A 27,063-nucleotide genomic window follows, 5' to 3' on the forward strand; every position below is an offset into this window, starting at 1 on the left:
ATAATAATATTGCACTACTTCCGGGTTTAAGTGTCAAAATAAAAGCCCATGTGAGAAAAGCGGCTGCACGCCATTGTTTATCTTATTTACCATTGTATATCTCAGATGGTTATACATTATTCTTTGTGTGTTAAAAAGGCTCAGACACATTATGCACGGTTCATTGTGTTCATCCACGTCTGGATTTCAGGCATATTATTTCAGACTTGTCTAAATGCAGGGCCCTAATATTTATAATTTTCATCGGGGCTTTCCATTCTAAAGCATTTTACCACTGATTCACGGCTCATGCGATTGCAATAACCTACCTGGTGGAATTCCAGCCAGAATAAGTCACATGGACAAGGTGTGAGACAAAATTACACTATTTGAAAGTTATAATCAGGCGCAGATCTAAAGTTCTGCCATATAATTATGTGATAAGGTTTTTATTTATTTATAGAAATGTCTTGTACATCTCAATCTTTCTCCCGTGTATGCTCTTACTTTGAAGGGAAAGTGCTACTGTACCTGTCTTTTGACTCTATCTTGACGTGTCGTGGCTCAGCTCATTACTGAGAGGAGGTAACACTCCATCCCCTCTTTGGGGAACACGTGTTGCATTCATGTCCTTGAAAAATCAGTTTAAGCCTAAAAACTTTTGCAATTACACTATTCTGTTTTTATATTTTCAAGTGCTTCAACCACTTTAAGTTGCAGTGTTAAAAAGTATGATCTCATCCACAAGCAGTCGAAGACCTTTAGTAACGACTACTTGTGAGACAAAAAAAAATAGTTTCACATTATATTAGAGTCAAGGAATGGTTGAATTAAAATATGAATAATGCTGGGGATCATTTTCGTACATCTGGATTTGAGTTTACGCTATTCAGTGTTTCCTGCTTACACACACTGGTTCATTGGACGATGTGTCAATACTAGAAATATTTTATAATCTTTATAATATTTATGGATATTATTCAATTCAGTATCAAAAACCATTTAGAGAAAATCACAAACGTCACATCCACTTTTTGTTTGCAATTTATTGCTTATATAAACGCTCTCTAAACAATTTTGGTAAAAATAAAATCTATCAATAATAATCATAAATAAAATCATCACAATGACTTTTACATGACATTATATTGCACAATTATAAGCCTTAACAAGAATCACAGAACACAAGTGTTGCTCAGGTTGTGTGTAGGAGGAATGTTCAGAGGTCCGTGGGCGTGGACGCACTTGGTTGCCTTCAGAGGGCGACAGAAAATCAGAACTTCAACTGTCTCTGATGCTTTTAACCAGCTGATGACCAGACAATAATGCTGTTCACTATCACAAACTGTGACTCTTCTTTGTCGTCTAGTGACCGCCATCATTTACACAGGAACAACGGATTTGTTGTGGTACAGATCTGACGTTTCAGTGCTATCAAAATAAGAAAAATGCAGACGTGGCTCACTTAGATGTCAAAAATACATTTTGTTCTTGTGTGAATGTGGACTTTCAGGTGCAAATGTGATCCGTCTAGTTAGACGGCTGCTTAAACAGGAAGAAGTCGGACTCCATGTGGTTTCTTCCGGTTCAGACGGACAGTTCAAATCTGTGCCACAACAAAGTCAGAACATCAGCCCCTTTCAGTGACTGGGGTCAGCCCAGCTGTTCCATCATTTCACAGCAGCGTTCTACTTCCACAAATCAGCACGAGTCTCAGCTCTGACCAACACAGCTGCTTTCTGTCTGAGGTTGAACCAAAAGGCCATTCCCCTGTCTGGCTTGGCAGTTTATGATTGGTCAGCTACAGAAAGGCCTTAGATCCAAAGACTCTGTTTGTGTTACGTGTGTGTGTGTGTGTGTGTGTGTGTGTGTGTGTGTGTGTGTGTGTGTGTGTGTGTGTGTGTGTGTGTGTGTGAGAGAGTGTGTGTGTGTGTTCAGATGTTGTCCACCTCCGCGCTGAGTTCGGGGCACACTTCCTTGAGTAACATTTCCATCAACACCTAGCGGAGACAGTGAGACAAAATGATTTGTTTTGCAGCTGTAGTTACATATAATATGTATCAGTTAAAGGAACACAGTTTTTATGACAGACATATGTATCACTCTTACATAGAGAAGATGTTTGTTGGCACTAGCCTCCTGCAGGGCATTGAAGATCTTGATGATTCCATAGCGGGCATTCTGCTGGCCGACTAGATTTGCTAGTGCATCTGACAGAACAGATCATATTGAAACAAAGTAAAGAGATCAGACGTGTTCATACTTTTTACATCCACAGGTCAACGTGTGTTCCGCATCTACCTGGGATATTGTCGAGTAGTTTCTGTTGAGCCCGGTCCTTAGTCTCGCTGCGTTCGGAGTCAGTTCGGACCTTGACGTGAGGTGCCAACTTCCCGTTGGGCCAGAAGGTCTCCTTGAACACATTGATGTAACACACCGACATCTGCTCACAGAAGATCCAGTTCACCGTGTCCCGGATCTGTCTAGAATAAAGAATAGAAAACATACAGTTACAGTTAAATACGAGTGATCACAGGGCATCTCTAGCACCGTACAGCAGGTTAATAAAACACAGCAACATCCCAAATCTGTCAATAAAACTGGCAGGATTCTCATGTACTGTGACTGGTAGGCTGTTTGTTGCCTCTTAAAAACTGTTCCCTGCAGTACAATTATAACAAATGAATTTGCCTGCTAGTTTGCTGCCCAAATAAGGTGGCAGAGACAGTGGGAATAAATGGAACAAAGTCAATCCTGCAACATACTTTATGATTGACAGGCATAGTTTATCAAAATGCCAACTTGTTAGAACTTACTTGTTGATGGTTCGTCCAAATGTCACCTGGACTAGTGCAATTAGGGTCTTCCTCACCCACTTAAACACTGGGGGGGGCAGACAATGAGAGAAGGAAACAGAACGCACTGTATATTAAAACGGAAAAGGCAACAGTGATTAATAGCACAACAGTGCACTACTCACTTCCTCTGAGTTCAAAGATCTCTCCTATGAGCATGAAGCAGGGCTCGGCCAGGGCGTCTCTCCTCCCGTCCGTCTCGTCGCCGTAGTCTGACAAGTCGCTGTCGTCGTCAGCCTCCTCCTAGACATTTGCACACGGCACACACAATCTCAATGAGGACGGCCCACGAGTTACCGTTCCTCTAGCGGTCGTGAATATGATGGAGTACCTCGGTGTGGGAGAAGAAGTCTCCAGGTAGCCTCTCCAGGAAGGAGGCCAGAGAGAAAGACGATTTCTTCTGGATTGACATCACCTTCAAGCATTGAACAAGATATCATCACTGCACAATATGCTGTATGGAATCATAACCAATGCTCTAGTAGGACAAAACTGCATGACAAATATAACAGGATTCGTCCAGGTGAGGACAAACGAACCAGACACCTAATAATCAAGAAAGGGAACAAATCATCACTTTTTATAGTGTCATCATGTTGAGTTAAAAGCAGCTCAAGAAGTAATAGGACTGTGTTCTTATTGGCTGCTGCTTCACATGCAGACATCTTTTAATGAATCTAGAACGTACTGGAGGGAACTTTAAAGCTTCAACCACTAAAGCCAACCGGAATGAACAAACAGTTTACCATTGCGGTCGTTTCTTTGCAATGCATATAATACATCATACGTGTTAGTATGACATATTACAATAACGTATTAGTGCCCTGACTGATTTGAAATGTAACAATGAGAAATTGGTTACCTTGAGGTACTCTGGGGACGGGCTGAGGAACGCATAGAGAGCCTCCGACTGGCACAATCGATCATCTGTCAGCAGACGCTACACACACACACACACACACACACACACACACACACAGAAAGTCATCATCAGCATCATCATTTAGCTGGTCATAAACTACGGAGAGGCAGTGTGAGCTGGGTGTTGTTCTCCAGTGCGGTGGTTCCAAACCTTTATGTCTAACCTTTATGTCTCTACTTCTCCGCTCACTTAGTTTTCACAAGCTCTTGAAAGAAACACGGTGCTCAGCTGCCCCGACATGTATCGTTTCTATTTCACAGTCCATGTACCCCATGGCAACCGCAGTACAACTACCCTTAAATGTCTGCTCTAGTGTATTTAAATATGCGTGTGTTATATTGAAGGTAACAAGCGTATATTTGTAAGTATAAAGAGTTTTATTGTCTATTACGGCAGACACCAAGCAACCAAAGTGAGGTGTAGCTTATCTTTACAGTACGTGCTGTTGGCTCGTTTACCTGGAGAAAGGCATTGAGCTGAGTTTTGCTCTTGTCTAAAAATTTCTGGTCGATGGATTTGAAGGGAAGTTTGCTGAGCGACGGTAACTGGAGTTTCTTCAACGACGGAAAACACTGCGGAAGAAGAAGACACCAAGCATTAAAGGGGAAATTCGCCACCTTTCAAGTGGATTACTAATCAGTGTTGATGGTAAATGTAGTGGATTGAAGCGGTACTCCTCAGTGTGTGCTACATTGACCCACAAAGCTGGTCAATATATGTATCTATCTATCTATCTATCTATCTATCTATCGGTGCTGTGTTACCTCTGTGAGTTTGCGATGCAACATCTGGAATTCAGTGAGTTTCCTTTGGACGTTCCAGCGACTGTTGGCCATCTCCTCTCCATCTACCAGGCTTACACACACACTGTAACAAGCTGCTGTTTCACCACCCTCCTCGGTAGCCTGGACACAGAACGGGCAAACTGCAAGCCTTAATGCTCAACTCAACGACGTTTTTAGCTTGGATTTGTCTTTTATTATTTTGATGTTCACATTATTCTTTAAATGTGGCCAATATCAGACTCCAGTGTGAACTGAACTGACCTGCATGCCCAAAAGAAACATGGAGGCCATTGAAGTTTATGGTTTTATTTACACGTTGATACGCAGCGGAAACCAGCGAATTAGTCTCGTGTTTGTATTTAGTGAGTGACTCCCGCCAGCACAGAATTGTGACAAATGTTGATCTAGAATGCACCAAACAAATCTGACCTGCTCCTGATTTAGGACCACATATGAAAGGGGCCCGAATCATAATTGAAAAGTTTTCCATTCGATTACTCAACTGTTATGAGTCACATATGCAAAAAAAACAAAAACTAATTCAGGCCACTTTTGCCTGTAGTCGAAACATAGCAGCTTGCTTGTTTCTTCAGCCATTTATTGTTTGTGATGAAAGACAATACAGCACAAAACCAGTACCTCAGCAGTAGTGATCGTAGCCCTCCAGTGGCCCAGGTTTTCACACCACCAGTCAGTCCTGGTGATGTGCTGCTGGAGTTCACCGTGTTCTCTCTCCATGGCTCCGATCTCCTCTTTTAGTTTGCTCACGATCTACAGACGAACAGGAGATGCAGACTTGAACGAGCATGCAAACCAGTGACTGAAAGTGACATTAACACATTTTTAACCCTCGTCAGAAACCTAAGTGTTGTGGATATTCTGTCAAGTTACTCAGATCCCGAAACTTTATGTATGCAAATGCCCAAGAGCAGGTACATAGGCTTTTAAGCAAATCAGATTTATTAGAAGATTATTTTCAGCTCAACCAGTTAAAATCTTTCTGACACTGGAAGTGCACATTCACCAACTTTCATCCTGTGTTTGTGTGTTTTTAATGCTGTTCTGCTGGGAACTTATGGAGTCAATTCGCATTTTGTTTTTGTCAAATCTGCTTGTGTTTCGTTACCTTTTTATCTGGCTTGGGTGCGTTCTGGATGGAGCCCAGAGCCTGTCGCTTGTACTCCAGTTTGTCGTAGAGTTGGCGGAGTTTCGTAGCGGCGTAGCTGGCCTGCTCATTGATTCTTTTACTGCCTTCATCACCCACCTCCTCTCCTGCATCTGGACCCTGGCACTACAGCATACATATATTTATAACAATGTGTAATAGCAGAGGTATACACACTTAAGCGTGATACATTGAGATTCTTAACAGTTTGACCCTTGGACAACATTATGTGTCTGACCCCTTCTTCCTCCTTTTCCTCCGTGCTGCACTGTGATTGGCTACCCTGCTCGTCCCGTCTGATCAGCCCATCGTAGTGGTCGGAAACCAGGAAGGAGGGGTAGTAACGCTCTCTCATCGTCTCGGCCACCTGGAGGATGTAAGAGAGCAACAGGAATGCTTCATGGTCACTGTAGAGCATTTTGACACTGTGGACTTTTAATAAGGAGAGCCATTAGTTACAGTTAGTTAGTGTAAAAGCAGCAGTGACCTGTTCTTGTAGTCTGACAAAGACTTGCGTTCCTCTGTTCCCCACCAGACTCTGTTGGATCTCCTTCAGGAGAAACTTCTCCACTGGAATCTCCCTGCTCTCCACAAAGAACTTCTGGTAGATTTCCCCGACGATTTGGGGCACTTCATTCTGTCGCGCACACGTAAACAAACACATAAGCAGTTACTCATCATATTAATGTGTTTTACTATATCACCGATGTCAACAACGCAGTAGAAAAACACTGTCACTCATTACTAGATCACCACTCCCTTTAATACCATGCACTATTAGCAGTGTTAGGCTAAACCCTACTACAATCACCTTGTTGGCAGTTTTCAGTGTTTCCACCAGTTCCCAGAAGCTAATCAGAGCTCTCTTATCAACTCTCTCCATGTAAACTCGGAAATGCTCCCGGTAACCTGGATTACATAGGATGTCATCGAACTGGAGAATCTGCATGTGGAGAGAGAGAAGATGACAAAACATCAGCCACACTTTGATCCAAAGCACAAGTCCTCCAGCGAAGTCATGCAGCTAAAGGGACAGTTCACCCCAAAATCCAAAATACATACCATCTTCCTCTTGCAGTACCGGAAGTGCAACAATATTCACATTTTCAATTATTCAGCAAATTGTTTTCAACCAAGACCACACCAGCTGTAGCGGAGTCGTACCTTCTGACTTTGAGGCTCATCCCCGTCATCGGCCCCTCCTTCCTCGTTGTTCTCATAGTTTGGTCCGCCGAGGAGGCGGATTCTTTTCTCACATTGTTTCTTAGCAACAGTCAGCTGATTGATGTATCGTTTCATATCTCTGGCCCTCAGCAGGTCTGCCTTCATGGCTGCTGACTCTTTACCTTTTCGCTCTAAGAGAGGGACAGCACAGCAGTGTGAGTCAGTAACACACAGTGAGTCAGTAACACACAGTTCCCTGGTGTGGAGCCACTGAACCAGCAACATAAAGTTGCTAGACGTCACTAACTTCGGGTTACAAATATACATACTTGTAATTTATTTAGCCTAAAGATGTACTGGATTTAGTGGATTCTGATACTAACTGGGAGTAATCAGCTTTATTTCATTCTGATCTCTATTCTATTCTAAATTAAATATTTGGATACTATGTGTGTGAAACATGAAGGGGTTACAAGTTATATTTCAATGTGCAACATTGTGTTGTTAAATACAATGAACATGAAGGGATATCTTTATGGACAAATGTAATCAGTTCTGTTGTAACTGGTTGAAGTGAGTTTGTCTACCTTTTATCTGTGGTGTCAAATTGAGATAACCGCATAGGGGAAAAAATAAACCATACCCCGACATGAAAGAATATGTAACGGAACGATATTACTCGATCATTTTGTAACGCCGATACCCAGAAAATGAATGACTGTAAAGCAAAATAAGTAATTCTGTCAGTGAAAAACAAGAAACTAGAATAGTGTGACCAAATCATGGATGAAATCATAATGGCTCCATTAACACATTCATGTAGAGCAACTGATTCTCGCTGTCAGGTCTTGGTGTTGTTTTTCAAGCATGGCTCCATGTAATGATGGTAATGATGGTCAGTTGGTCAACAGCTTTGGTCCAGATTTACATATCTCAATAACTATTGGATGGATTGCCATGAAATTAAGTACAGACATTCATGGTCTCCAGAGGTCTTTCCTCTAGTGCCCCCATGAGGATGACATATTTATGTTGGATAGATTGGATTTAATGGATTGCCATGAAATTTGGTGCAGACATTCATGGTGCCAGAGGATGAATCATAATGACTTCGGTGATCACTTGATTTCCTTTTACCAGCAGTTAGACATGAATGCCATTCCACTCCATTGTCAATCTCAGGATGAATGGAAGTCATTTTGGTGATCCCCTGACTTTTTATCTTGCGCAATTTAGAGTTATTTATCCAGTACCTTGGTTTACGAATAAATACCTGCAAAACTGACATTCCTAACAGCCTCCGATGATTGTTTCGTGCCAATATGCTAATATAAGATGGGAGAACATGGTAAATATTACACCTGCTAAACATCGTTAAGTTAACATTGGCATTGCATCGGCATTACCACTCAGCTCAAAGCACCGCTGTGCCTAAGTACAGCCTCACAGAGCTACTAGCATGGCTGTAGACAATGTTGTTACATGTCACTTGAACCGTAACTTTCAGGTTCAGTTTTCATTGTCAGTTCTTGGTCTTTAACCTACTTTGACACAAGGGGGAACTCGATGCCTACAGGCCATCTCGCAAGTGATTGGCACAGCTCAGATGTCACGTCTGACCTGACCACCCAGCTCTCTACCATGGGGCCGTCAGAGTTGTAGCAGCAACAAGAGATGTGGAGAATTGTACTGTTGTGGTCACTACAATGAATACATCCTAACATTGTGTATTATATTATTATAAATTATAAATAATAACCTTTCAGCATATTGGGAATCAAGTGGTCTGAGAGAAAACTGGGCTTCTACACCTCGTCTTGGCTCTGTTTTCAGGCTTTAGAAAATCACAGGAAACTTCAGCCAATCACAGGTCATTTAAGAGAGAGGGCGTTCTTGTTGACAGTTCTACAAATGCAAATACGTGCGCACGTCCCTTCAGATTGTGAAAGCTTGATTCAATGGGGGAAAATCTTGCTATTCCAGCATTGTCATCTCAAAGGACTTTACAGACCCACAGTATTGCAAGGAAAACAGGATGGTAACTCTCACAGAATTGACGCTATATAACGGCATCAGGATCACAGTCACGACCAGAAAACTGCACACCCCAGCTTTAAATTCCCACTTTTTTTTTTCCGTGTAATCATTTTCTGTCATACGATGAAACGTGGCGTTTCTGTACCTTTCTGCTTCTTGAGCTGAGGGAGGCTGCTGATGGTGGTGGCATGAATAATCTCTACCACTATCTGATACCTACAAAGAGAGAAAGATGCAAAACTTCAATCAATTGTTGGAATCAATTGATACAATTGTCTTATGAGGAATAAACTGAATACTACTAGAGTAAACAAGACACATAAATACAGTATGATGTGGAACAATGATAAAATCCTCCATGCGTGTTATAACAACATATAGTACAGTCTGTAAACATGGAGGTTACTCAGTTTATGTCTACAGATTTTAAATGTATATAAATATATTAGCAACAATTCAGAATTGAGCCATTCATTCTCAAAGACAGTAGAACAGTATCATGTCCAGTCCGCATTTAGATCTAGTATAAGAGACACTGTCTGTTCCCATAGCAACTCCACAGCAGAAAACAGACTGGTGGTCAACACCGTCGGCTTAACGTGTTTGTGTATATTTGGGCGTATGTACACAGTATGGTTCTTTTAAGGAACTCTACGTCCGTACGGGACACTCAGTTCAATAAGGCAAGTCTGTGTGTGCTGTTCGGGTCATGCCTGAGTTGTTTGAGGAAATTGACATCGGCAGAAGTTGATATGAGTTTGACGAAGTCTTCGTAGGAGGCAGCGTAGGTGTAGGCTTTCTTCTGCTGCTCAGCCTGCTGCTCCCTCTGCTCCAGCTGGGACAGCAGCATCCTATTTATGGAGTCTGGATCGCTCAGCACTTCCACCAAAGGTTTCAACACTGCAGCACACACAGATAGAAAAGGTATATGTGAATGGAATGATCGACCGAAGTCTGCACTTGTTTTTGAGTTTGAATGAAGTCTGTTTGACTACACTTTACAGCACTGGTTGTATTCATTCAGTCACAGAATACAGAGATCTGCACTCTACTTAATGCACCTCTGTAGTTGCACATGGAACTCTCATTTCAACACTCGAGTCGTGGTTCACTCGTACAACCCAATGCATCGTTTTACCTGCCGAAATTGAAAGGGACTGCACATGTAATTCAAAAACGTGGGTTGAGTGTTAAGTTACTCTTCAAGCTCACATAGGGCCAAATCTGTGGGAAATGCAGTTCTAGAGTTAGAATAGCAGCTATGAAAATGATGCATTTCCACTCCCATATTATGTAATACATAAATACTGTCCCTGTTATTATTCACAGCAGGCAAAGGGTGGGTGTAATTAATGACATGAATAATGGTGGTTACATTGAATATAGGATTTCCAGTTCCACAGCCCTGGTTTTTTGCCTGTTGGCTCCCTGATATGGTTTATTGGGACATGTCAATAAAACAGGGCCATAGTCAAATAAAAAAAACGGTCATTTACTGACGTAGCTGACACAATACCACTATAGAGCAGGAAGCACAGACACAAACAGTGACAGATTCAGAAGAAAGACACCTAACCCTAACAGACGCACAGACATCACTGTTTTTCTGACAAGTCTGATAAAAATATGACATATACATATGCAGCTGCTTTCATGAAATACACTTATCGAAAAATCTTCATCACAAAATACCTGATGTGACTGAAAGCGTTATGATGTTATCTATGTCTGCCTTGTCATTCTTCACAGCAGACATGCTCACTTGTCCTAACAGGTGCCACTAATAACATTAACTTCCATTTGAGTTTCCACAGAAGCCGGGCCACAAGGCAAAGCATGCACAACACCAGGACCTTGTAACCGGAACACCTGAATGGTATGCAGCCATCATTCATTTTTATAAATTACACCTGTGCCTTTCCTGCCGTCACATCAAAATATCTGCCGTGAAAAGAAATTGAATTTACTTGTAATTCGGGATAGTCTTTATTTCCCCAACACCCGACTTTAGAGTACGTGTTCACTAGCTGATCCAAATACATGTAGTGCCATACGCAGCACTTGTACCTTTAGTAGTGATGACTTCTGTGAGGCAGCAGCGTAGTGTATGTGACTTGGCGTCCTTTTGTGGCAGCAGACATAGCAGCAGTATCCTGGCTACACAGCGGAGGAAGGCCAGCTCGGAGTCCGGACTGACCAAACAGGGATGGAGAGGAAACGGTCGATTACACTCCTCTAGTCTGGAAACACACACACACACACACACACACACACACACACACACACACGGAGGAGACATAGATTGAACTCGAGATATAAACACAAAGACACAGAGTGTTATTCTGGCAGAGGCAGATGTCAGATGACACGTACGAGATCCTATGTCATCGACAGAGCGAACGCTGCCATTGTTATTCGTAGTTCAGCTGCGTTTCATATCGAGGTCTTTGCCTCTGAAGCCCGACTGAACGCGACGCGCTGCTGCTACACTGTTCCTAAAGTACTGAAGACGAGGGAGGCTGGACGTCTCTGTAGTGCGATCAAATCATAAGTCTCGCCCGACTTGCCGGGATAATGAAACCAGATGACGTGCAAGTCATCGCTCTGTCTGGAAGTGTACCTGGCGGACGCTGCCTGGAGAGGGAGGAAGCGAGTGCAAAGGATATTAACGGTATTTATTGCAACAATTTCACCCCATCTGCGCACACAAAATTACAGCGTGTGAACACTGGCGGGGGGGGCTGACATATTTTCTGTTGAACAACTGTGAGTTAGCACAGAGAAGTGACAAACACAGAACTTCATCGTGAGGAGAACAGGGGACACCCAAGCATCAACTAAGCTAAAGTAAACTATTCACAATCGTGTGTGTGTGTGTGTGTGTGTGTGTGTGTGTGTGTGTGTGTGTGTGTGTGTGTGTGTGTGTGTGTGTGTGTGTGTGTGTGTGTGTGTGTGTGTGTGTGTGTGTACCTTGCAGATGCAGCCTTGAGGTCGGTGAAGTGTGTGTGTAGGATTCGGATGGTGTCGTAACACACCACATTGACGAGGTCGATGTCGGCGAGCCTGGATCGCAGCTGCCCAATCATCTGCCACCAGTCCTCCGACAGCATGGAGTACAACTGGCCCTCGTCATGACTCAGAGGGATGTACCAGGACAGGATGTAGTCCCTGTAGGCGTAGTCAAACACTGGGGACAGATAGGGAGACAGAGAGAGAAGAGTCAGACCGCAGTTCTCTCTACATGCTAATGTGAATCCGTTGAAGAAAGAGAAATATACATTTTAAATGTTTAAAGATGCAGTCAGTAATATTCTACCGACACCATTTCCTGTACGAACCATATGGCTGCTGAGATTTCAAGCTTTGTAAACAAGAGGAGCTGTCCCGGCTGGGTTTTCCTTGCGAATGCTCTAATCTCCCAGGACCCCTAAATCACCCATTGCTCTAGTTTCATGTCCCGCTGGTGCAGCATTTGAAGGGTGGAGATTTATGTTTTGTCTCGTCTTTGTTTCTGTTAAATATACCTTTGATGCAATGTAGTGTATTATGACAACGTTTTTTTGAAGAGAAGAAAAGAAAACGACCTCTCACATTAAAAGTTGACAAGATAGTGTCGACAAACTAAACATTGTTGTGATATACAGTTTTTTTTTATCTCTTGAGCAATGTCTCTACATGCTGCTGTGGTTTTTCTTTACTTTAAAGCCATAACTGACAGCAGCTTTAACACAAAAAAAGAGGTTGCAACTACAGTATTCCACACAGTACTATGCATTAAAGAGGAATTTCAACTTTGAAATCTTTATCAACTTTAATGCGGTAATAACTGCACATTGATGTAACGACTCCTGCTTTGAAGGAGTGTGGTTCTTCCCCCCTTTTAAAACTCCATAAAATATGTGAATCAAATCAATCTTTCCTTTCCCTTTGATCTGCTAAGTAAAGGAATGCGGACATGGTGGACGTGGTATCGCACGCGACGCTACAGTTATAGCAAGTCCAAGGAGTTTCAACGGCATGATACATTAATCTGATCTGAGCCAAGACCGGTTTGTATACACATTGGAATATTGGGGCCCTTTTTATGTCGGCCACACAAACAGGTTCTGCATGTTCTGCGTAGGAAATACCACATACCAAATTAGAACACTATCGAGCACCACCTCCTTTTGCTTTGGAGGCCATTGTTAAAGCAGGAGAAAGTGTCATAAAAACAAAGTTTTAATACATTTTCTTGTGTGCTGTTCCTACCAATCATAATGGGAGGCTAATGCCCTGAATTGGTTGCTGGATTTAAATCCAAGAATTGAGCAACACAAAACCGATACAGAAACGTTTATCAAAATAAGTGACACAGCAGGTCTCGACTGTGAACCCAATGATGTCCTCAAACTGGTACCACACTACGGCCCAAAAAAAGCTTTTCAAAACACACACTGGAGCATATGCAAATACACACCCTTGGTGTAAATCCTGGAGCCATCTGTTACTTGGCAGCCAGACATACTTTGCCTCCTTGTTTGTTTGTGTTTGTGTGTGTGTGTGTGTGTGTGTGTGTGTGTGTCCAGGATGTTGTACTGTTGTAATCCACTATGAGTGGGAGGGATCACTGAGGAGACATGGTGCCTGACAGAAACAGAGCTCCATCAGTCAGCAGTTTTTTTTGTTGTTTTTTTTAAAAAGCAGAAGCTGCGAGTGTTTCCAACAGTGTCTGAAACATTTAAGTGACACTCATTCAAATGGAGGCGGATTGATTATTGAGGGATGTGTAAAACTCTATTTTGAGATTATTTTTTAAACACTGTGGAATTGGCGTAGCAGAACTGTAACTCAACTCAACTGGGTTGACTCGTGGCTATATGGAGAGCAGGGCCGCCTTTCAATCAGAGGGTTGGCGGTTCGATCCCCGGCTCCTGCTCTACTAGTCTCATGTCAATGTGTCCTTGAGCAAGACACTTAACCCCAAAATGTCTCCCGTAGCTGCGTCTACGGTGTGTAGATAGATACTGAATTGTAAGTCACTTTGGATAAAAGAGTCTGCTAAATGACTGTAATGTAACTCACACATTTGTTAACTTAAAGAACAGCATTGTGGGATTTTTAGAAAAAAGTAGTGGGTTGTTGTAATGCATCGTGCTCTGATATCGTTTAATGTGATATAACATGCCATTTAATATTTTGACATGTAGAATTATTGTATGATTACAGCTGCAAAAAGCATAGCTGAAAGCAAACTTGTGCTACTGCCGGTAGCATATTTGATCTTGAGCATGTCAAGAACCCTGACTTGTTGGTGCACTTTGCTCTTCGCTCTTTCATGTCCACAGCTAACTTTTACACAAGACGATCTGAAACCTGCTGTGCTGACCAAAACGTCTCGCAGACCATTTCCAAATGCATTAACGTGGACACAAGAAGAACACCTTAGAAGATCTCTGAAGCGGTGGCGATCCATTACCTTCCTTCAGAGCTTTGTCCACGTTGTGCGACACCACCACCCTCCTGCTCTGGCTTGACTCCTGAACAGGCACCAAAAAACGGGCCTGAAAAACAAGAGAATCAGAGATAACGTCCCATCACAAATGGTGGAGACAGCGTATAAATCATGGAAACATTGGGCAAAAACAGGACGAGAGGGAAAAGACCGAGAGCGGCGCATTTAATAAGCCTCAAATTCTAAGGCAGCCCAAATTTGTGACAGCTCATACAGCATGTAGACCAGACTAATGTTTGTGACAATACTCCTCCGCTGTCAACATCAATAAGTCATCAGTGCACAGCAGCACACACACACACACACACACACACACACACACACACACACCGCTGAAAGGCAGCCGCTGGGTTGTGGCTACCCATTAGAGGCGAAACCACCAGCCGGTTGCAGGGACATAATTTACTTTGCTTGCGGAATAAATCACCCTGTGTCTGTGTGTGTGTGTGTGTGTGTGTGTCTAAATCCAGCACTGTGACTCCACCTCATCTATTATAGAGCAACGCAGCGAGGAATCCAGGAAGAAGATGAGAGAGAGTGGAAAGCTGGGAAAGGGGCGGGAAATAATTGGGGGGGGGGGGGCGCGCGCAAAAGGAGAGGAGAGTGACAAAAATTTGGAACACAGATGAGTGTGTTCAACATGTTGTTCCTGTTGAAGAGAAGTGCCCTTAGAATTTGTTGTAGAATTTGTCAGTTTCCTCTCTATCAATGGATTCCAGCAGTTGGTTATAATTCATGGTGTAATGCAGATGCAATATCATAGTGTGCTGGTAGAGAGTGTGTGATTAATAATATTGATAATAGTACTAGAATCTTACCATAAGCTTGTTGAAGAACTCCTGCCGCACAGCTGACTGCCTCCTGTTCCTGTCAAAGCAGCTGACTTTGAGAGGACTCTTCCGGACCAGCAGAACAAAGCTCCCAGCCAGGAAACACAACAGGGCGAACGACACATAGATGAACAGCTTCAAGAAGAACGAGGTGAGGGTGAGGCCTCCCCACGCCAGCTGAAACACTACTGCTGCCACCACGCCCAGGCAGAAAGCCGGGACGAACCGGAAAGAGGAGCCGACGGCAGAGGTGGAGGTGGCAGACATGGGCCCCTCTTCTCCGCCGGCGCTGCTACTCCTTCCAGCCAGTGGTGTTGTGGTGGTTGAGGGGGTGGGCATGCTGCGACCCCACCATCCATATATGTGCCACTACTAGTTAGGCTGGAAATGTGGTCCGCTAGTCTATACGCCAAGTCCGATTGGTAGGTATACTGTGTGCACTCGTGTGTACCCTCGACTACAGCGCTGTCTCCAAGACGAGGCATCCCGGCTCTGACATCTCCCCTCCGACCCACGCCGTTATGGTGTCCGCGCTCCTAGCATCGGCCCGCCCGGCGGCCACCACAGTCGGCTCGGAGCCCCGTCAGCTCAGTCATCCACGGCACGGTCCTCCAGACGACACACCGGGGGCACCGGGGTTGACTTGTAATCGGCGACAGGAGCTGCCGGTCGCGGAGACCCGGGGGGCGATAAGAGAGATGTAGCTCCGGAGCACCATCCACCGTCACCTTGGAGACAAATAGGTGGAAGGGTAGCTTAGTGACTGTTGCTAACCAACGGGGCTAGCAGGAAGCTCGACTAGCTAAGTAGCTAATATAAGTTACTGTTAACTGCTTTAAAACTACAATATGCATCAAATACAAGCAAGAGCCAGCAGATAACCGCGAACTGCTGTGTAGTTTGACTACTACGTCAACTGCAATACTGACACCTAGCCAACTAGCTTGCTTGCTAAGCAACCAATTTAACATCAGCTAACGTTAGCTTACTTACCTGTCGTTATGAAGGGTGAGTGACAACAACGCTACATTATCGCTGTCCTCTGTGTGAAATAATGTATCGGGGTCTTTGCAGAGGTAAATTAAACGTATTATAAACGCAACGACAGAATAATGAAGTCCAGAATGCCCAACAGATCAAAACAAGCTACTGTTATTCTCCCGAGCTCCAGCTGACTGACAATCTCTGTGAACGTGAAGGCTGACAGCCAATCAGCGCTCGTGTTAACCGCGGACGGTGCGCCTGTTTTAAGTATCTGAACAGCCCGAATGGACGGGGGCGGTTTGTCTGAACGTTGTTGATGGTGCACCGGGGAAAAGACGGACCAACTGGGAGGCTACGGGTTATAATCAAGTGTACCACGAGATAAAGGATCATGCCTCTTTGACGATTGTTTTATTCTCTCGTATATGGTTTAAATTGCTGTCTGACTGTTTTCGGTTTTGTGCTAACTGTGGTGTCTTAAAGCATTAATACAAACTAATGTTTTTTTCACATTTTACATAATGCCAACTTACATTTCAGCCATATTAAACCCATATAGCTATTAGGCTATTATTAATTATTAAAGGTGTGATATTCAGAAAGGAAACAACAACTAGGTAATAGGGTCACAGTAATCAAGCCATTTTAATATATGGATTCATAGTCAAATAAATTAATGGCAGCAGATCACTTTCCATCATTGGCTAAAACAATATGACAGATACATTTGATATGTGTTGATATATGTTCATTTTGGGCTACTGGCATTTGCTTTCTGCACAACAATTTAAAGTCCAGTTGTGATTACAACTAAGACTCGTGTGCAAGTGTTTTCACTTGGCAGGTGGTGCCTATGTGAAATCCAACCAAGAATTGTCTTTGTGGCATAAATCACCCCTTCACAATATGTGTGAAATGAGACTCTTATTTTTACAGACACTCCGTTCTATCAATAAACAAATTGTGTATGATACAGAGAGAATTCTAAAGGATTTGATAATGATAACCAGCCTCTATCCGAGCTTTTGGAGATGCTAACACATGATCAGTAATGTGTGCAAAAGGTTATGGTTAATGTTAAAGGGACAGTTCACCCCAAAATCAAAATATGTTTCCCCTGGTGTTGAATAGTCCAATTATATTGGAAAGAAGGCAGACATATTTATGTCTGATATCTCCACAACTAGGCAACTCACACCAAAACAATCTAGATTGATAAATAGCACTATACAGGTAAGAGGAAAAATATGAATTTTTCACATTGGGGTGAGCTGCCCCTTTAAGGCATCCTTGACTATGTAATATTGACAGTTAGTCTGGTCTTAAAGGTGCTTATGCAAGAATATGAAATGAAGTGATTCCTTGTATTATTCTTTGAATCATTATAAAGTACAGATGTGATCTGTTCTTTGTATGGCAGGATGTTGATTGTCAGCTGATGAGCCTGGTGTGGTTATAAAAGCTCAACACCTTGATTTGTACTTCTAATTTCTTTGATTCAGACATTTTCACCCACCCACACATGCTTACGTTACTGATTACTAATTTTTATATTTGTTACTTTTAACTTGTCTGGTCTCCCATTTTTTCTTGCATTCTTTAAGCCAAGCTGTAAGAGAATACTAAAACCCTGAAAGGAATCCTTTATATTTGTGTTTTTCTTATGTTATGTCACTTGTAACATCTTACCAAAGAAATAACTATTATTGTGCACCTTTCTTTTTAACAGCATTCTTATATATCAACTGTTGGTGATACAATTTATATTAATCTTCATTAAATCGGAGCAAACTCCCAGTGCTGAGCTCAGCTGCTCATGTATTATTGTATAAAAAGAATACTTTCCAGTTCTTGTTACAGCCATTTTCAATGATCTGATAACAGTTCCCTCAGTCCAATCTTTCCGTCTGTGTCTGACACACACATGCTGACATCAGATTTCCCTTTTCTCCACCAAAACAGACAGCTGTGTGTGCAAGTTACTTCCCCTTACAATATGCATGTATCAGTTGACGCAGTTGATGCAGCCGTGAATCTCTGTGACTTTCAGACATCTTATGAGTTCTACGTTTTTTTTCCTGCGTGGAGTCTGTGACGCTGGAAATTATGTATTGCAAATATTCCACCACTTCAGTTATCCACTATGTGGCGCTAGAGAACATGCACAAGAATGCATTATGTTTGTCTACATCAAGTGTAGAACACATCATGAAAATGTCACCTAAAGTGAATGATTATGAGTGAAAATTGGCTTGTTCATCAAGCCAATTTTGGGACAGATTTGAGCAAGTCCAGTGGAGTTACATCAGCTTGTTTTTTAATGGCGAATCACGTGAAAATGGCCGCCACGCCACAGTTACGCCATTCCATAAAACATAAAGCTTTTAATACATTTTAATCAGAAATGTCTCAAGATTTTACTGACTAAATCTGAAGTGAATCTAATAAATTCCAGAGGAGGAATTTGTTAAAGTGTTGCACCTGGAAACGACCAAAAATGCAGGGAAAAATATCCGACTTCCTGTTAGGTTTACAGAATGGCCCAAACATACTTATTTTTAAGTCTACATGTGATACACGTTCCTACCAAATTTGGTAAATCTAATTCCAACGTACTGCGAGGGCTGCTTCGTCGAAATTTAGTAGGGAGCGTGTTTGCCCATCTGTTTCAGACCAAAATAGTAGAGCCAAGAAGACTTGATATCCCTCATGTCGGATCTAGGAAGCTGGTCTGCGAGGAACAGCGTTGGGGTCGTCAATGGGATCACGTTTGAAGTCGGTCGGTCGCAGCTTCATGACACTTGTCTTCAGGGAGTACCACCATCCTCTCCAAGGGTACCAAATTACACCATCATCCGTCATCGCATTGTAGTACCCATTGGGGTAGTACATGCCATTAAGATGGGCTGAGTGACACCTAAGGAATGATAGAATTATTTTTTTTTTACTGTAATGAATACATGTGAGCATGTAATGTGCATGCAAATATCACTGAACTCGTACTTGTTGAACCACCAGCCTCCTTTGTCTTCCTGTGCACAGTTTCCTTTATAGTTGTCGTTGTCCTGGTCGTAGGTGCTGAATCGAACGTTTTGGTGACTGGCCCACTCTGACACACCAACCTGATATCTTCCAGACAGAGCATCTCCAACTGTACCTGCATAGGTTCCAAAGGTAAGTCGGTAGTGATCCTGTAGAGAGGGTGATATGAGCAGAGCTGCTCAACTTACTTCAAATAAAAGCAATAGTTTGATATTTTTGGAAAATACGTGAAATTCTTAACGTTGGACAACGCCGGGCTAATCGTTACCCCCTGTTTCCAGTCTTTATGCTAAGCTAAGCTAACCGGCTGCTGGCTTTGTAGCTTCATATTCAGAGTAGATCTGTAGACATGAAACTACTTGATCTCATTCCCAGCAAGAAAGTCAATAATTTCCCAGAATGTTGTTGATTCCTTCAAGCCTGTACATAAGGTTAAAGAGGGAAAATTATACAAACACATGATGATTAGATGCACCAAGTAACTATATTTGAGATGTATTGTTCCCTAAGCATTGTCAAACATTGTCTCTACATTTTAGTGGTCAGTCAGTATCAACACCTCTTTGTTGGCCACTTTGAAGTTCTTGTACTCGGCATAGCCCTGGTAACCACCAAAGTCTCCCAGGTTTATCCTCAGAGAATAGTTCCCTGTAAAAGACAAACAATAAAAGCCTTCTGAAAATACAAAAAGAAGAATTATTCATTTTTTGGAAGGTTCTGGCAGCTTGGGGGCAGCAGAACAACACTGATCATGTTGGCAAACGGTTGACTATTTACACACCCAGCAGATACGGAGCAACATTACCTTTCATTTGGAAACATGTTTCGGTACATGATGAAAGTCCAAAATTCACTTTTGTCCTAGCTCTGTTTTTGGTCTCTACCAACTCCTGAGAGAAAGCTTCTAAATGCTCCTCTGTGTTCACCCGCTAGTCGCTAACTTGTCTGCCTGCTGTTTGGTGCTGAGCAGGTAGCATAGAGCGGGTTAATCCAATATTTTTTTCCTGCCAAAAACAACTTCTTGCTGTTTGCTGGAAAGATGGGTTGATAACAACGGTGAGCATGACACAAAACAGTGAAGATGGGGGTTTGAAAACCAAAACACTGAGCTGAAAGATGCTAAAACGCTCCGTAGAACTGAGGGGAACTGCTGAGTCGGGTGATAATTCTCAGCAGGTCTGTCGCTGTGATGCCACATTTCACATTACAAGTAATCATTCATGGTAATATTGATTAGAGCAGCTTTAAATTTCACAATTTAAAAAAAAAATGTTTGGAGTGGTATCAACCTTGTGTGGTGATGTAGTGCAGGTTGTCATTTCCAAGCCAAAACTCAGCAGCCATGTCTCCAAAACCATCTTTATACTCTGCCCATGACCTGATAGGTACAGATAGATAGATAAGATGCTTTTCTTTGATTGCATTATTTTACACTAGATATCAGACGCCACAGACACACCTGTTAAACCTCTCTGTCCCATCGATCCGCCTCTGAATGACGATCCAACCACCTCCATCACTCATATCACAGTAGACTCTGACTGGGTGAGGGCTGCCATGGGGTTTGATTGTGTAGAAACCACTGGATTTGAAGCCAGAACTGAAGAGCTGGGAGCAGTCTGAAACACAAACACACTGTATTTGATGCATCATCTGGTTCCGGTTTCTGCAATATGAGACCTGAAACAAGATATTTTAAGCTCTCAAACGTTGTTTTGTGGTCCTAAAGGCCGTGGCCCTGACCTGTGGACTCGTTGTCCTGGCTCTGGTTGGTTCTGGCTTTGTCCTCGATGCCCGGTTGGCTCAGCAGTTGCAGTCTGTGTAGGAGGACCTCTTGTTTCTGAAGCTGGCCCTTCAGAAGCGTCTCCTGTTCCTGCAGACGAGCCACCTCCTCACTGCAACTGTCTGACGCCTACGCACACATTTGGATTACTGTATGTGTGAGGATCTTCACTAATATTCATTCCACATCTTTGAGATTAAATATGCACAGAGTAAATATCTATTGTTTAATCCGTACAAAAAAAACCCCTCAGTATGTTAATATGGGAGGCTGAGGTTTGATGAGGATAATGCACTAAGACTATTTATTTGCTGTGGTTATCTCACAGTGACGACACAAACAAACAAGATATAACATGTTGATTAGTGAGTTTTTTCCGCCTTCGGACACAACCAGGCTCGCTCTTTCCCCCTGTTTCCTGTCTTTATGCTAAGCTAAGCTAACCAGCTGCTGGTTCAATCTTCATGTTTATTGTACAGATGTGAGAGAGGTGTCAGCCTTGTCCTCTTAACTCCCAGCAAGGAAGCGAATAAGCGTATTTGCCAAAATGTTCAGCTGTTCATTTTAAGAGAACACAACCAGACAAAATTACCTCACTTTTTAAGTTTTTCCCTATTTGCAACGTGGTGTCGACAGGTACATAAATACAAGAACACTCTGACAACAACAAAGATATCACAACTACCATTGCCAGGATATGGTTAACAATCCCCATTGCTGTTAAAACAGGGCAAGTATTTTATGTAGTTGTATGTAGATACAGTAAGACCATGAACAATAACACATATCCAGATATGAAAATGTATGATATGAGCACATCCAAATAAGCACACACAAAAAATGATGTCTATGAGAATATCTATGGCTAAGAATTGAAATATTTCTGCAGCCTGACGGCTTCTTCACAGAGCACTTACACATAGAGAGCAAGCTGCGATGACCATCAGTCCTGTGAGCAGCAGCCACGAGCCTCCCATTCCTCTTCTTGTCTCGATGGCAAAACAAAAGAATAAGAAGTCAAGACAGAAGGAGACTTCTAGTTGTCAGAGTTTAGTATTTTTTTTATTGTTCCCCACACACCTGGAGCCAAACAAAACTGTGTGCGAGGAGGAGAAGAAACTGACGAAATGCCTGATTCTCTACAGTCATAAACTATAAGAAATATGCAGGGAGTGTCTAGAGAACAGATGATCACTTGCCAAAAGTAAAAGCATTTAGGGGAAAATCTCTTTTTTTCCTCTTATGTAATGGAAAAAAGAGAGGAGAGAATAGATGTGTTCCATTGTTGTTTTAATAGAAGGCAATGTGAAAATATATAAACACATTCTTCTACAAGCATATGCATTTGATCCGAGGAAACAAGGCCCAAAATGCATCATCAACATCTCCCAAATCCCTCTCCTATTGTCTGTGATCCACCATCTGTCCTCTCCATTTCCTTCATTACTCTCTTCTGCTCTCCTCCTGCCAGCTCTGTGATTTTCCTGCTCCTCCATGGCCACTTATCCAGCTCTGTGAGTGTCATTGAAAGACTCAAGTAGTCATTTTGTTGATGAGCAGCATGGTGCCATTTCAAAGAAACGTCGCAGGCAGCTAAATGCCACTGAAGGTCAGCTGTGAACAAGGCGGGAAGAGCCAGAATGAGACATTTCATCTCAGAGAACCACAAAGGAATCGAGTGAATCCTGCTGAAGTGGTGCACAGCTGTAGCTGTGGAGGTCACTATCAGATCCTGACTGTATTAATGAAAAACAAGACCAGTTTGCGTCAAAGGGAGGTTTTTATTCGCCATAAATGGCTGACGTTAATGTCTACATCTGCCTTCAACAGCCACCAGGTAGTGGCGCTAGTTTCATACACAACCAAATGAGTCAACCTCTTATTATCCACACCTAGAAAAAAAGAAGAGTTCTTCAAATGTAATACTCTCAGATAGATTTTTGGCATTGTGTGTGTAATAAAAATAATATATTCATAATAAAAAATCAAATTATATATATATATATATATATATATTATTTTATTATTTTAATAACAATAACAATCACAATAAATTGCTAATACAATTTATACGTCACATGAATAAATAATTACAACTACTACTCTTACATCAATTAATTAATCAAAACTATAATACAGTCAGTAAGGGGTGTGATGATCCATTGATCTGGATCGATCTATTGATTTAATGATCAAAGATTCAATAACATCGATGAAAACTGAAAACATCGCTACATATCATCATCTTTAAGATACGCCTTTACTTTGAAATTCCCATGACACATCTGTCAATGTTTCCATCCAAGTGCACCTCAGAGCACAGTAAGAAACTTGCCTATTGATAGTAATAAAATATTAACAGTTAATTAAATTGTCTGAAATTGGAGTGTCGATCGCAGGCCCCTGAGCCGAATCAAATGAAAATCGTAATGAGGTGGACTTTGTGATAACAAAGGGAATATTGTATCGTTGTTTAAAGAATTGATATAATGCATCGTGATGAAATGTTTTATCCAGTCATCAATACGGCCAAAGATGTGATTGCCCAACATCCTCTTGTGTGTTGGTGGTGCTCTCCTCTCCTGGGGTCGTTGATGATCAATGATCCTACACAAACACACACACACACACACACACACACACACACACACACACACACACATACACACATATGCACACTTAGTCTTTAGAGACTGTCAGACATAAATTGTTATGGCCTCTAATATAATATCTAAAACCTTAAAGGGGCAATAGTTGAAGGACTGGTGTTGCCAGGCATTTCAGCTAAAATGGCAAAAAAAAAACACGTTAGCTCTACCCAAACAGAGCATAATCAGTGTTATTAGCATTCCAGTATTCTGCAAGATGATGTACGACCTCTTTACCAGACATTTGGGTTAGAGCTGTCCTCTGTGTTCTGAAGTTTTTGGTTGTTTTTTGTTTTGCTCAATAGCACAGTGCCAGAACATTCCCCAAAATGTGGTCATGGGTTTTTCATCAAATGAACTGCTCTTTTTTAAACCCACTCACCACAGTTATACATACTCTGTATTATTGAGCACCTTATCACAAAACCAGCTATTATCCACGTATTATCATACAAATTAAATCTACTTTGATGGATGGATATCAGCTTTCAAATGTGCTTTTGCACCTTTAGGATCAACATTATCACAGTATAATGATATTATCAGTCATTATCACCACCATATTGTCTGTTGAATCTTACCTTCAGGTCTAAGTCACACTTCCTCTGGTTACCATGAGTGTCTCTTCTCCTCGTTCCAGCTCTGTCAGCCTTTCCTACACATAGAAGAGAATACATTACTATCATTACTACTAGCATCTGGACTCCTAACATGCCCCCATGGTGGAAAAAAAGTGCACAAGTGCCCCCTTGGATGCCCAAAACATGATGCGCCCTTCAAGTGGAGAAAACATGATAAAAGCCCTCTAAGGTTCCCTTTTAGCAGAGAAAACATGCAATGCCCTCTTGGGTGCCCTTCCAGTGGAGAAAACATGATGCATTGGCCTCTAGGGCAGTGATTCTTAACCAATTGGGCCGCGGTGTGGGCCGCAACAAACTTTCAGTTTTGCACCTGTGGGCCGCAAGGGCCGCAGGACCACATAGGTTATCAATTGAAGACACCAGAAGATATTACTGTTTTCCATGAGCCGCTCAGTTACAATATAGCTTCCCACCAGTTGGTGGCGGTAATGCGTCAGTCAGTTGTTTAACAAGCTCCAATAAGCAGAAGCATAACTTAGCCTGTAGCGAAAGTTATGGAGAAGTATTTAAAATAGTGCTGGGCAGGTTAACACGTTATTAACGCATTCATTAATTAATGCCAACAATTTCACAAGAACCGGGCAGCGAGCGGTGAACAGCTGTTTGTGTGGCGTGTTAATAAGCCTGACTTGAGCCTTTAAATTTGTTCTTGTATTACCTTGATTTGTTCCATGAATTGTTAGCCTGTTGGGCGTCTTGTTGTATGCAGGTTTATATACACATGATAAATAAATGTGATGATCACATTGTATCATGTCATTTATTTGACAAGGTTGCTTGTTAAACTGCAAGTGAATTTGATTTAGTTATTGAATACAAATCAAACCAAGAGTGGGATCAATTAGTTAAACCAATACAATGTTAATATTTGAATGGGTCCCGGGCCACTTTGTACTTGAAAAGTTGGGCCCCGAGGTCAAAAAGGTTAAAAGGTTCCAGTGAATGAAACGAGATGTCCGAACGCATGCAGCTGCCCGTCAGACAGCCTGAGTCCACCTCTGACAACTACGGATGGAACACCTCTACTACCTGTACTTGCAATAATCTAAAAAGAAAACATTACCTTTGACATGCACTGCCTCTATCCGCTGTGAGAACTGAGGATCATCTGGTCGAGCGTCATCAGACTTCTTGTAGTAATACTGTTGATCAGGGGGACCAAATCTCTACATAGAAACACATGCACATGATTTGACTGCTTGTCACTAAACTGTTTTTCGAGAGGACCAAACTCACAATGCTGGATAACAACACACTCAAATCCACATGCACAAACAGGCATATTCTACCTTGTCAGGCCACATGAAGCTAATGAAGAGAATGGCAGGAAGTCCAACGGTGAAGACATAGACCCCCCAGAGCCAGGGACGCTGGTGGGTGGCCATTAGGAGGCTCTCTATGATACCGGGCTGCAATACACGTATACTGTTACAGAATATGTCACCTGTTATTTGATAATGTCTACAACCTACGGTGCAGCATACATAATTGTTAACAAGCAACAAAACAAAAACGACAGTAAATGTGAAAGTAAAAAATTAGGAAAGTATTAGAATAAGAATGTTTAGGATTTAAAAAGGAATAGAACAAGGGACATCATTTAGGAGGGAGACCATAAAAGCTACAATACAGGAAATATGCAATAATAAACAACAGTACTAAGTAAATGGTCACGAGGTTGATCAAGATTTCATCCAGCCCATTACCTTTGTTGCACGAGCTGTAAGTAAATTAAATTGCCAAGCAAACCATATTTGTTTCAAGATCATTTAAAAATATTTTAGAGCCATTGATTAATAACAGAACCATGAAGCTAAAAACAAACAAAAAAACCTAATGTCTCTGCATTGGTTGTTTTGGATTCATTCTATCTACGTTTTGTATTGTTTGTTTGTGTTTTATAATGGTAATTATTAACAATATTAATTCATTATATTTATAATATCATTTGTACGTCTATTTGTACGTGTGTTGTCATCAATACATATTTTGCAAAGAAAAATAATTCTCTTTTCCTAATAACAATTAATAGACGTATTTCATTCAAAATTAAAATTGCAATAAAACGTACCTGTGCTGCAGCAGACACAGGTGTCACGCTGGCTACCAGCATCATACACAGGCACACAAAGCTCATCTCCATGTCTGAAACACACACTTCCATGCACACACATTCATACACATATAAGATATAAAAGACGTATCCACATACAGTTCACACAGTAACGGTAGATAAACTGCATGTGCACACACAACATAAAACCAACTCACACGCAAAGACTCTGAATGAGGAAAGTATTATCTAGATCCAGGACTACAAAGACAGAAAGATAAGCAAGCAACAACGAAAGAAAGAAAGAAGATGATAGACACACACTACTGATAAAGCAAAGAAACATGCACAAGGGGAAGAGTCCAAGAGCAAGCAGAGAGGGACGAAAAACAAAAGATTAAAAAGGGAAAGAGGTGAGAGTAAAAGGAAGAGAAGCACAGAGGAAGCTACAAAGGACCAAACAGCATGTTTCTACCTTCTTAACACAGCGATTTCTCACACGGTTCACAAGTTCCTTTAACGGGACTTCCTGAAATCTTGCAGTCATGTTATGTTGGACTTTGGTCCCAAGTCACTTGCTGACAAGGCTGCAGAGCGTGCAGTGGCCACGTTAGAGGAGCATTAACATGAACAACCTTTCATGGTTATGAAGTAGCTGTGTTCAGTGTATGTCATTTATCA

The 27,063-nt window shown here is 41.9% G+C and overlaps 3 protein-coding genes across 4 annotated transcripts; all 3 read right to left on the reverse strand.

Annotated features, from left to right (window-relative positions):
* Nucleotides 1–1,005: 1,005 nt before the first annotated feature.
* snx25 (sorting nexin 25) lies at nt 1,006–16,401 on the reverse strand. Its single transcript, XM_068714214.1, has 22 exons — nt 16,225–16,401; nt 15,220–15,959; nt 14,366–14,450; nt 11,878–12,094; nt 10,975–11,147; nt 9,621–9,807; nt 9,053–9,123; nt 6,871–7,061; nt 6,518–6,649; nt 6,194–6,343; nt 5,945–6,073; nt 5,668–5,832; nt 5,181–5,312; nt 4,521–4,661; nt 4,215–4,328; nt 3,697–3,774; nt 3,166–3,249; nt 2,960–3,077; nt 2,796–2,862; nt 2,281–2,462; nt 2,089–2,189; nt 1,006–1,979 (listed from the first exon to the last, which is right to left on the reverse strand). Exons 2-22 carry the CDS (start codon nt 15,568–15,570, stop codon nt 1,914–1,916), a joined length of 2,934 nt encoding a protein of 977 aa, XP_068570315.1. The 5' UTR covers nt 15,571–15,959; nt 16,225–16,401; the 3' UTR covers nt 1,006–1,913.
* Nucleotides 16,402–18,510: 2,109 nt separating this feature from the next.
* Nucleotides 18,511–22,154, reverse strand: LOC137875842 (fibrinogen-like protein 1). Its single transcript, XM_068715352.1, has 7 exons — nt 21,958–22,154; nt 21,001–21,169; nt 20,717–20,876; nt 20,547–20,635; nt 19,817–19,905; nt 19,219–19,406; nt 18,511–19,132 (listed from the first exon to the last, which is right to left on the reverse strand). The coding sequence occupies exons 1-7, from the start codon at nt 22,015–22,017 to the stop codon at nt 18,934–18,936; spliced, it is 954 nt and encodes a 317-aa protein (XP_068571453.1). The 5' UTR covers nt 22,018–22,154; the 3' UTR covers nt 18,511–18,933.
* A 647-nt stretch (nt 22,155–22,801) lies between these two features.
* LOC137875843 (calnexin-like) lies at nt 22,802–26,923 on the reverse strand. 2 transcript variants are annotated; one of them, XM_068715353.1, is made up of 6 exons: nt 26,858–26,923; nt 26,401–26,486; nt 25,619–25,738; nt 25,393–25,495; nt 24,270–24,343; nt 22,802–23,647 (listed from the first exon to the last, which is right to left on the reverse strand). In XM_068715353.1, the coding sequence occupies exons 2-6, from the start codon at nt 26,470–26,472 to the stop codon at nt 23,639–23,641; spliced, it is 378 nt and encodes a 125-aa protein (XP_068571454.1). In that variant the 5' UTR covers nt 26,473–26,486; nt 26,858–26,923; the 3' UTR covers nt 22,802–23,638. The 2 variants fall into 2 exon arrangements, with proteins under 2 accessions (XP_068571454.1, XP_068571456.1); XM_068715355.1 differs by lacking the exon at nt 26,858–26,923 and adding an exon at nt 26,601–26,823.
* Between the last annotated feature and the right edge of the window lie 140 nt (nt 26,924–27,063).

Source organism: Cebidichthys violaceus, unplaced genomic scaffold (genome assembly GCF_023349555.1).
Source record: "Cebidichthys violaceus isolate CVI_PGR_0920_01 unplaced genomic scaffold, fCebVio1.0.p SCAF_2, whole genome shotgun sequence".
In the NCBI taxonomy this organism is placed as follows: Eukaryota; Metazoa; Chordata; class Actinopteri; order Perciformes; family Stichaeidae; genus Cebidichthys; species Cebidichthys violaceus.